At 38.9% G+C, this 12,253-nt stretch overlaps 1 protein-coding gene across 2 annotated transcripts in view; it reads left to right on the top strand.

Moving 5' to 3' along the window:
* mon1a (MON1 secretory trafficking family member A) overlaps nt 1–7,533 on the top strand; it is a 53,440-nt gene extending 45,907 nt beyond the window's left edge. For both annotated transcript variants that reach the window (XM_039771709.1, XM_039771708.1), the window contains exon 6: nt 6,643–7,533. In XM_039771709.1, the coding sequence (XP_039627643.1) occupies nt 6,643–6,783 (141 nt within the window). In that variant the 3' untranslated portion in view covers nt 6,784–7,533. The remainder of the gene's footprint in view (nt 1–6,642) is intronic.
* Nucleotides 7,534–12,253: the final 4,720 nt, after the last annotated feature.

Below are 12,253 nucleotides of genomic sequence, written 5' to 3'. Positions count from 1 at the left end.
ATGGGTGCGGCAACGAGCTGAACCAGTGCAGGTTCCCCAACATCACCTTTGGTTTCTCTTTTATTGTCAGAGTAGGACGCGTCTTTTAGGCCGTGGAATTTTCAATACCATTCAGCGATCCTTGTTAAAGGGTAAGCTCAGAGATATAGAGGTGAATGAGCCTATGGTATCCTGGATAATGGACTATCTGTCAGGCAGACTGCAGTTTGTAAAGGACTGTGTCTGTGACTGATGCATGATAAAGAACAGTACCATCACCTATTTTACTAATCCGGTACACCACAAACTAGAAATATAACACCAGGCCCTATCTCTTGCAGAAATTTTGTGATGATTTGGCACTAATGGAGTGTATTATCATAAGAGATGAGACAGAGTATAGAAGGCACGTGGTGAACTTTGTTTCTTGGTGTAAAGAGAACTGTCTGCAAGTTAACATAAGTAAAACAAAGGAACCAGTTATTGACTTTCACCATGCTAAAAAGCCTATATGTTGGGTCACTGTCCAGGGAGTGGATGTGGAGGTGGTGCATTTCTACAAGTTCTTGGGGGGGGTCCACATCAGTGAAGGGCTGGACTGGTCTAGTAACACAGAGATGCTATAGAAGAAAGTGCAGAGCAGACATAATGTGCTCAGTGACATCCTTTACATGTTTTACTACTCCATAATAGGCAGTGTGATTTTCTGTACTGTGGCGTGCTGAGTCGGTAACACCACTTCAAGAGAGACTCACCGATTTAACAAGCCAATTAAGAAGGGAGGCTCAGTTATGAGATGTAACAAATTATTCAGCCGAAGAGTGTCAAGAAACACTACAGAGGCTTATTTATACCTACAGCAATCTATCTATTATGTGATGCTATTCTATCTATCTATCTATCTATCTATCTATCTATCTATCTATCTATCTATCTATCTATCTATCTATCTATCTATCTATCTATCTATCTATTATATGGTGCTATCTATCTATTATATGGTGCTATCTATCTATTATATGGTGCTATCTATCTATCTATCTATCTATCTATCTATCTATCTATCTATCTATCTATCTATCTATCTATCTATCTATCTATCTATCTATCTATCTATCTATCTATCTATCTATCTATCTATCTATCTATCTATCTATTGTGGTAGACTCAGTATGGACACAAACAGGCAGACACAGGAAGTCCTGAAGCACACACGTTTATTTATAAACAAAGGTCTGCACACAACACAATGTCTTGCATCAAACACCCTTGTCAGTCCCTTTCTCTCCTCTCCGGACTTCTCCTTCTGCCTTTCCACCTCTCTTCCCGAGCGTTGCCTTCTTCCTCCTGACCTGACTCTAACACTTGAGGGAGGCGGCCTCTTTTATAGCCACCCGGATGTGGTCCAGGTGCTCCGTGAGTGTCTTCCGGCGGTACTTCCTGACATGGCGGAAGTGCCGGATGAGCACCCAGAAGCACTACGGGTGTCCCTGGAATTCCTTCCGACAGCACTTCCGGGTATGTTGGAAGTGCTGACATCCAGGGCTCTCCAATCTTCTGGGCGTCCACTTGTGGTGGGCCATGGGCCACAATAGGGTTGAGCTTCCATGCTCAGTTCCTGTGGCCCCCATACAGACCAGGGCGGCTGCCCTCTCGTGGTTCAGGGGAGGTATAAACCCTCTCCTGGTCCTTCTAGGCGTCCTGCCCGTCCACCACACTCTGTCTGTCTATCTATCTATCTATCTAATCCTGCCTACTATACTAAAATTAAAGTCTATCTATCTATCTATCTATCTATCTATCTATCTATCTATCTATCTATCTATCTATCTATCTATCTATCTATCTATCTATCTATCTATCTATCTATCTATCTATCTATCTGTCATTATGGCTATAGTTACTCATGTGTATATAAGCTGTAGCTAAAGATGCCACTTTGCAGCAGAGAGAGGACGTTGGGAGTTAACCCCCCCCCTCCCCCAAACCACCTGGATTGGGACCCGAGTGCAGTGTGTGGAACAGTGTGAGTTTTGTTACAGTGATGGAGTGCCAATCCTGCCACCAGCCCCTGAGTTATCCCTGCGAGTTGGAGGACCTGCTTGCAGGGCTGGATGCAGGTTAACATCATACCCAGGATGGAGAAATTGCAGGTTAATGGCCTTACTTAAGGGCCCAACGGAGTGGAATCACTTCTGGCGTTTTACGGTATTCAAATTCCGATTGCCGGCGCAGATCTTCTACTCTCAGAGTCAGCACTCTGCCACTGATTTGCAGTAGATCAGTAAATACTTTAGCAGAAAGGCTTACAAAATACTTGTGTGTGTTTTATAAGACAATGTTGAAATGTTACATGTTTGTTATTAAAATGATCAAATTACTTTACATATGACTGCTTGGTAAAATCAGCTCCAATTTGAAATTCTGTAACTCACTTTAATGTTGCACTGTACCATCTTGTCCATGTATCTTTTGGATCTTTCAGTATGGGGTTGTGGCCCAGACATCGTATATATTTATGCATTAAATGATGATATATCGGCAAAACTCCACATTCTGTGTAGTTTTCTGCAACAGACTCATGGGACTGATGCCATGTACCTTTCACAATAACACAAACTTGTGTTTTTTCCTTAAATTAAGCTTTTAAATAAGAGGACTGTCAAGAACTATAAGGAAAGCCCAAAGAATGGGATGAGGTACTTACTGCAGGAATTTGGAGTTGAGAGAAGAAGAATATTTGGACTCTGTCAGTGCGAAAGGGTGGCCAAAAAAGGGATGGAATGGAGATTTGAGCTTTGGTGATTCTGATGGGAAACGATTTACTGCAGCTGATATTTATTTAATTCTGTTGGTTCAGCAAAGGTGTTGTGAAACCAGATCCTGAGCACAACTCATAAAATCAAAACTGAAACAACGTTTAGAGTCTGGATGAAACAGAAATTAGCTGTGATAGCTTAGAGCACAGATAAAAATAAATGGATGTCATGGGAACCTGCATTTAAAATAATCCGTTGGCTTACCAGCATTCCTATTTTTATTAGTTTAATACATATATACTGATGCTTCAGACATATTTTTGGTATCTAAGGAATAAAATTCCTATAAAATAGTTTGCGTTTTAGAATAGCACATGTTTTGCCGTGCTTAATGTTATTATCCTTGAAGAATTGTTGTAAATTAATAATTTGAAATCAGTGCATATCCTTCTTGGGGACTCCTGTTCATTATGGAAGGATGGTTCTTTCCTATAATCCAGTAATTTAATAGCATGTTAAATAAAATGCCCCTAATCCTGCACGCTCCAGTTCTCAATTAAAAAGCACTGAAGCTTGTCCCAGCAGTGCTGGGCACAGGGAGGGTAGCAACTGTGGATGTGGCACCAGTCCATCACAGGGCCCACTTACGCGCACAGCCACCCCACACAGGGTCAGTTTTGAGTCTTCAGATAACCTCACACCACGTCTTTGGAGATGTCAATCAATCAATCAACATTTATTTATATAGCACATATTCATACAAAAAAATGTAGCTCAAAGTGCTTTACAAAATGAATAGAAAAATAGAAGTCACAATAAAAAATAAACATAAGTCAACATTAATAAACATAGAATAAGTAAGGTCCGATGGCCAGGGTGGACAGAAAAACAAAAAAAAACTCCAAGAGCTGGAAAAAAAAATAAAATCTGTAGGAATTCCAGACCACGAGACCGCCCAGTCCCCTCTGGGCAATCTACCTAACATAAATGAAACAGTCCTCTTTGGATTTAGGGTTTTCATGGAAGGACCTGGGGCCTCATGTATAAACGGTGCGTACGCACAGAAATGTTGCGTAAGAACTTTTCCACGTTCAAATCGCGATGTATAAAACCTACACTTGGCGTAAAGCCACGCACTTTTCCACGGTACCTCATAGCTTGTCGTACGCAAGTTCTCCGTTCGGTTTTGCAAACTGGCAGCACCCAGCGTCAAAGCAGTGCTACTGTTCCTGTGTGATTACTCATTATTTTCATGACGCGGCTTTATAAATACACAGAAACTAACCGCATATTGTTTATTAGTGTAATGCATCTGATTGTAATTAACTTGTAACAATATAATGGTCCAGGGAACAGCCATAGTATTCCAAATACCATAACTGCTTTAGCGTTGTTACTCTCACTCTCTTCTTCTTCTTCTTTCAGCTCCTCCCGTTAGGAGTTGCCACAGCGGATCATCTTTTCCATATTACTCTCACTGCACGACTCGGAGTATTTATATCACTGTATCTGAGTGTGAATCACAGCAGCAGCTGATCGGAAAGAGAATTATCGGTATACAGCTTTAAGGACACGCTGTCTCAGCCACTGCAAAACGTTTTAAAGCCTTTCCTGTACGGACCTCGCGGTTCAGAAACAGTTTAATCCCAAGAACTTTAAATGCACTCAATCAATTGCTCCTTGTAGAACTGTCTGTACTTATAAGTACAATCACCCCACTGTAAACTTGCACTACAGTTATAATATCTCACAACCTGAGCCACTTTATAAAGCGTATTTACATATGATGACGATATCATTTTTAAGGTGAAATGCAGCAAAATATGTTTGTTAAATTATACAGATAAAACTTTAACTTCATTTAAATAATCTATATTCTTCACTGGGAGTGTCGTGAAGGATAGAATAATTAAACATGTACTACAAAGATATTTCAATGTTCTTTAAACGTTTTGAAGAATCGGTAGCTAAGCTTACAGATGGCTTAACGTCTATTACAGAGCTGATTGTATGGCGATCGGTTACTTGGGGAAAGAAAAGCAAGGACTGCAGTGCGGCTACGCCAATATATATTGAATATAAAACAGAAAGAAAATAACAACACAGCTAAAAACGCAGGACAAATTTCGACAAAAGTTAAATGCTTGTCATGAGCACGAGGCTCATGAAACACATGTTTAATAACGTGCTTTAGCTCCTATCATCATGAAAATGACATCACGTATACATCTCAGTATTTTAGTTATTCAGAGAGCTGTAATATCACAAATGTAATGGACTCTGTGTCCAGTTGGAGGAAGAGAGCCAGTTTAAGAAGCAAGTAGTGATTCACACACATAGATCACATACGAGTAGAAGATCAAATACAAAACAAAGCATTTAACGTGCTACTTTAATTACGATGTAATTTTGAGAAACTGGTTAATTAAACGATTTTAAGATGAAGTTTATAATGTTCTACTAAATGACAAAATAAACTACGTGATTAAAGTGGAAATGTCGAGATTGAAGTTGACATTTTGTGCTTTTTCCCCACCGTGTGCCTTTTTTCTCTGTACCCTAATAAACTTTCATATGACACTCAGACAGTGGGCTTACAACTCTTCTTTTCACGTTGACTTTGATATGTGACTTCTTTTTTATTTCCCGCACTGTGCGATTTTGTGAATGTGAGCTTTCAAGTTTCTCCAACACGCTATGTCACTCGATCAACTTCCTTTTGTTGATTATACCACGGTTTATTTGAACAAATAGTATGTTTTTCCTTTGCCTCCACTTGGTATTCGCTGAAATTCTTATATTTTCCCCGTGCTTTTCCCATTGTCTTTTCACAGAAGGCTGAGCTTAAGGGCGATTTATATTGATTTGCATATTCAAATAGGCGTAATTTTGGGAGGATTTGGGGCGTTACAAAATGCGTGTGCACGAGCATTAGTTTTCACGCTGATCGGGATTTATGTAGCGGAAGAACGTGGAAGTTGGAGTACGCACAGATTCCTGCATCTGATTTTTCTGTGCGTAAGCACATTTCGGCTTTTGTGCTTACGCCATGTTATAGTGCGAGTTCTACACACGGCGTTATACATGAGGCCCCTGATGATGATGGTCACGTAGACTTCTGGCTTTCTCTGGATAGATGTGGGAGGTAAACTGGGGTAATGAAGGGAAAGTCCATATAGCTGACCGAGTGTGAGATTCAGATTTCGGATGCTGAATCTGTGAAGCAGCAGCACTAGCCATTGAGCCCCCAGTATCGACTTTTCAGCTTTAATAACATAAAATATCAATTTTTGTAATATTGTTTACTGTCGTTGAGCTGCAGAACCACATTTCCTTATAGGAACATCAACACATTGTACAATTACTATTTCAAGTAAAATCAGAGGTATAAAATACCTGTTTGAGCTCGGTCAGGCCGACACTGTGGTGCTTCGGTTAAAGCTTTGGACATCAAATCCTGTAACTACCACTGTGTGACCCTGAGCAAGTTAAAACAATAAATGAAACATATGTCTGAAATGTTTGGATTTCTCTTTGGATAAATTAGCAAAATAATCCATCCATTGTCTAACCCGCTGAATCCGAATACAGGGTCACGGGGGTCTGCTGGAGCCAATCCCAGCCAAAACAGGGCACAAGGCAGGAACCAATCCTGGGCAGGGTGCCAACCCACCGCAGTAGCAAAATAATACGTAATAATAATAAGTCAAGGCATGCCTCTATATGATGCTTGTTTCTTGTTCCTTGTTGATAACAGACAGTAAAGAATATAACATTAATTAAAATTAGTCCTGTTCCAAGAAAAAAAGGAAATCATTTTGTACACAGCAACCTCTTATTATTCCTGCAAAAAGCCATAGCATATTACTGTTTGCCTTCTGAATTTTTGTTTCGGTGTTTCTAGGTGACCAGTGGCTTTGAGATGTACCTATGCTTTAGCCCTCTTGGGACCAAGGTCTTGGCAATGAATACTGTCACCAAGCTACTCAAGTGGATCCGAAAAGAGGAAGACCGACTTTTTATACTGAGTCCTCAGACCTACTGACCACTGAGGAAACGCCCGTAACTGATCGTCTTAAAATAACCTCAGACGTGTACTCATTTAGTAAACCTTTTAGTGACTGAGCATTAAGGCAGAAGTACTTTAACAAAGATAAGGTAAAGGGGAACTTGCTGTACTTCTGCCCTTTAACAGCTGGGCACTGCTTCAGGATTTGTTGCAGAGGGTTTACAGGTAACCTTCCATTTTTTTAAGTGTCCTTCATTTTTATTCATAAATGGCTACAGATAGTGTTATTACAAACTGCCAGCAAGCAGCAATACCACTCCAGATGTTAAACTACTGTGGGCTTATTGATTGCCAGTTGTGACAGTCAGTTGCTTGCAGTAGTTGAACACATCAGTCTTATAGTCATAAAGTAACTGCTTCATGTGTATGGAGGTTTCTTTAAAATTCAGAATGAACGGAAATCTGAATTGAACAGTAAGAGTGGCTACTCAGTTATTGAGTGGAACCATATTAATAGTCCTGCCATCATTTCTGCAAGTACAGTATTTGAATGTACATTTTTTGTTCTTTATTATAAGTCATTGGGTTGATAATTTAAGTGGTTTCAAATACTGAAAGAGAATACATACTGTATGTTACCGGCAATGTATGAAATGCAGGCATTGTACAGAATGCCTAGACAATATATAGAATGCCTGCCTGGTGTGTTTAGGCAAAGTATCCATCCATTTTCTAACCCGCTGAATCCGAATACAGGGTCACGGGGGTCTGCTGGAGCCAATCCCAGCCAACACAGGGCACAAGGCAGGAACCAATCCTGGGCAGGGTGCCAACCCACCGCAGGACACACACAAACACACCCACACACCAAGCACACACAAACGGGCCAATTTAGAATCGCCAATCCACCTAACCTGCATGTCTTTGGATTGTGGGAGGAAACCGGAGCGACCGGAGAAAACCCACGCAGACACGGGGAGAACATGCAAACTCCTCCGCCCTAGGCAAAGTATGAAATATCCAAATTATTTTAATATATATTTTCCCTAGGCATTATGTAGAATGACAAATTATATTTAGGCAAAGTATTGTCTTTTGTGGGTGGCATGGAGGTGCGGTGGGTAGTGCTGCTGCCTTGCAGTTAGGAGACCCGGGTTCGCATGTTCTTCCCGTGTCTGCATGGGTTTCCTCCCACAGTCCAAAGTGTGTGCTTGGTGTGTGGGTGTGTGTGCCCTGTGGTGGGCTGGCACCCTGCCCGGGGTGTATCTCCTACCTTGCGCCCTGTGTTGGCTAGGATTGGCTCCAGCAGACTCCCGTGACCCTGTAGTTAGGATGTAGCGGGTTGGATGATGGATGGATGGATTGTCTTTCGGCATTGCATAGAATGCCTAGGAAATGCGTGACATATTAATTGTTTCATACTTTGACATCCAGTTTCTTGCATTCTATGCATTGCCTGCATTTCATACATTGCCGGTAACATACTGTATATATATAAATATATATATATATATATAAAAGTCAATGTATTGTGTGTATGTATGAATGTATGTATGTTCCAGCAACACTTCCAAACAGCTGAAGCGATTTTCATGAAACTTGGTAAACATGTTTCTCATTGACTGACCGAAAATACTGTAAGGTGAAATGAACCCTAACCCACTCCCTTCTGGGTACGGTGTTCGATCTTGCGATCTTGTATGCATGTGATCATCCGGTTGACACTCCAAACGACCACCAGAGGGCATAATGGAGGTGAGTGCCAGCATTCTTTATGTTCGAGCGCCACCACCGCGCCCGCCTGTTGCTTTTATAATTAAATAGAGTTGGCCGGTTCTGAGTGTCAACTGGATGATAACATACATACAAGACCGCAAAACAAGCACATTAGTGATTCTTTATTGTTTATTAATTTATTTTTATTTTTAAAGTTGTGTTTTTTAATTATGTTTTTCTGAAACAATTAAAAAAAAAACACTTTATTTTCCTCCTAGGCAATGCTGGGTATTTCAGCTAGTATATATATATATATATATATATATATATATATATATATATATATATATATATATATATATATATATATTAAGGGTTATGAAATATGTTGACATGACAAATTTTGTGTGTTCTTTATGTCATCTTACTTGTCTTGCTCATTCTCAATAATTCAAAATCTGACTTACGGCAAACAGCGATATTATTTGGTATTTAATAATCGCAAGAACAGCCGTTGGTATTTCAAAATCACACAAAAAATCCACAGTTCTTCCAGATACTGTCTTTATTACGTGAAAAAAAAAATCTGTTTTGTCTTGATGTCTTTTATTTTCCATGTTGTTCTTGTTATCAGAATTTTTTTCAGTAACATTGTAAATTTAATGAGATCTTGACAATGGGGAAAGTTTGGGGATGAAAAAATGTTCATGTTTTTGGACACATGGGTTAGGTGGGTATGAAAATGAATGAATTGGTGAATCACTCCTATTACAATTAAGGCCGCAACTAATAATCATTGGAAGAAATAGCTAACTGTTATAACTTTGTTGAATTAATCTGAAAAAATGTTAATATATAGATATGCACTGTATTACTGTATGTTATTTTATGAGTAATAGCTTATAGTTGCAATTGAAGACTGTGTCTTAATTATCAAGTAAAACTGTCATCACCTTTTAATTTTTTATTTATGCATGCTAAATAGAAATGAAATACATCTCTGCCCAGAATTATTTTATATCTAATATTCTTTAAATTTTTTTTACAGTTAAATATATTTTAAATATGTGCAATGTAACTATTATATTTTTCATGTAAATCTACTTGATAAAGTACATGCAGGCATCTTTGTTTCTAATATTTTTATCTGGATTTACTGTAACTTTAATAATTTTCTATTTTTATTTCTATAATGAAATAAATCACTGCATTACTGTGATCAATAAAGTCGATAGAATACACTGTTATATGTGCAGCTGTTTTTTTAACAGAGGGTTCAGTGGCAAAAAGGAGTAAACGACAGTTCGGTGTTTCTACATATACAGATAGATAGATAGATAGATACATTTTAGTATTGTAGGCAGGATAAGATAGATAGATAGATAGATAGATAGATAGAGTATACAGTGGATCCTTGACTTACGAACTCAATTCGGTCGCGAGGGCTGCTTGTAACTCAAGTTGGTTGTAATCCCTACCCTAACCCTAACCCTAACCCTAACCCTAAGTCAAGACTATTTTTCCCATAACAAATAACAGAAATACCCATAATGCGCTCCGAACCTCCCACAGCAACACTTACTTAACCTTTTCACAATAAAAAAGGGTTGTATAATGTGCATAATTTACCAAAACACCAATAATTTTTCTAATGTACTAACAAAAAAGTTCTAAAAAGTGCCTAGCCTACCAGAAACAACAATTTCATACTGTACTCACCATTTAATTTGACATCTTTGGGCTGCAGGAAGGGAGCAGGAGGAGAATGAAACAAAAGGTGGTTATTGTTTAGAAGGAGCCTCCTTATGCAAATCTTTTCTTTGTAAAATTGTCGAGATGGTGGATTTCGACATGCTGTACTTATTAGCGAGATCGGTCACGAACGCCACTCTCATATTTTCGCATAATTTCCTTCTTCGTTTCGATTGTGATCGCTGTTTCTCAAGTTAATAATGACAGTGGTCGAGCACTCAGTTCAAAGCTGGCCGTGTTGTGAACTGCTGTAATAATACACTCCAAAGCAAGCCGGTGCTGACTCAGCCTGATGACATCATCATGTGCCGCGCCAGCCCGCTAGCTAACATCCCTTAACAATCGCTTTCTTTACCTTCGTTACCTTCTCTTCCTTCCTTAGCAATTATGTGTCTTGCTTGCCATGGTCTTAGTGAATTATATATATAGATAAATCACTGCACTGACCGAAATTACATCCACAAACACATGTAGCTGGGCTCCGACTGACGCTTACGAACGCTCTCGGCTGTTTGTTTGCAATCGCACAAGCAGATACACGTGACTGCATTCGGGTCGTAATGCAAGACGTTGGTCGTAAATCAAAACAAAAATTTTGGTCGTAAATCAAGTTGTTCGCATGTCAGGCCGGTCGTATGTCAAGGTCGACTGTAGTATGCAGGATCAGATAGATAGATAGATACTTTATTAATCCCCAAGGGGAAATTCACATACTCCAGCAGCAGCATACTGATAAAAACAATATTAAATTAAAGAGCAATAAGAACGCCATGCAAGTTAAAAAATGCAAGGTGGAGAGTGTGAGGCAGATATAAGAGTCTATAATCTTGTGTAGTGATAACGTTTACCCCCATGCACTAGATGTAGAACACGGAGCTAGTTAAACCTTCTGATATCCCAAATGCCTCACAACCAAAACTGTAGGGGCTCCCAATTATCCATTTTAAAAACATATTATATTGTTATCATTTATTCATTTTTTTTTTTTTTTTATTTATTTATTAATTTTATTACAATCAATACATAGCAATCAAGTTTTTACAAAAAAAAAAAGAATTATGCTAAGAACAGATCGATCCCCACCCTTGAGAGAGAGAGCAAGCCAAACGGTGTAAAATTTAAGGCTTTTAAAAATACCTAAATCAACAAATTCTCTGTGCTTTATAAATTATTTCAAAATATTACTGATTAGATCCTGCCATGTTTTGAAAAAGTCTGCACAGATCCTCTAACTGAGTATTTGATTTTTCCAATTTTAAATAATATAACACATCAGTTTCCCACTGACTTAAAGAGGAGAGTTTGGGTTCTTCCAGTTTATCAGAATAAGTCTGCGTGCCAACAGTGTAGTGAATGCAATCACAGTTTGTTTGTCTTTCTCCACTTTAAGACCCTCTGGAAGAACCCCAAACACAGCTGTTAATGGGTTAGGAGGGATTGTGAGTCCAAGACTGTCTGAGAGGTAATTAAAATTTTTGTCCAGAATAATGTTAATTTGGAGCAGGCCCAGAACATGTGACCTAGTGAGGCTGGGGCTTGGTTGCAGCGCGCAGGTTGGATCATGCCCTGGAAACATTTTGGAGAGTTTTAGTGAGACAGATGTGCTCGATATATAATTTTGAGTTGTATAATTGTATGCTTTGCCATATGGAGCTTGAGTGAATTCTCTGCATTGCTACTTTCCACTCCTTTTCTGATATATTAATTGAGAGATCATTTTCCCAGTGTCCTCTTGGATCTTTGAAAGGAAGGGATTGTAAAAGGATTTTATATATTGTAGAGATGGAGTCTAACTCCTTGAAATTGAGCAATAATTTTTCCAGCGTGGATGAGGGTGCAAGATGAGGAAAATCTGGAAGGTTCTGTTTAGTCCAAAGTTCCTGATTTGAAGATAGTGAAAGAAATTTGTAGCTGGAATGTTAAATTTGGAATCCTTGTCGTAATTGTTCATAGGATGCTGACGTTGTCTATATAAAGATCTCTAAGCAAGTTAATTCCAAATTTTTCCAGATATTAAAACTGTTTCTGCCTGAAGATA

The sequence above is a fragment of the Polypterus senegalus genome, chromosome 12, assembly GCF_016835505.1.
Source record: "Polypterus senegalus isolate Bchr_013 chromosome 12, ASM1683550v1, whole genome shotgun sequence".
In the NCBI taxonomy this organism is placed as follows: Eukaryota; Metazoa; Chordata; class Cladistia; order Polypteriformes; family Polypteridae; genus Polypterus; species Polypterus senegalus.
Note: the sequence above shows the minus strand (reverse complement) of the source record. Positions and strands in the feature narration are given on the sequence as shown.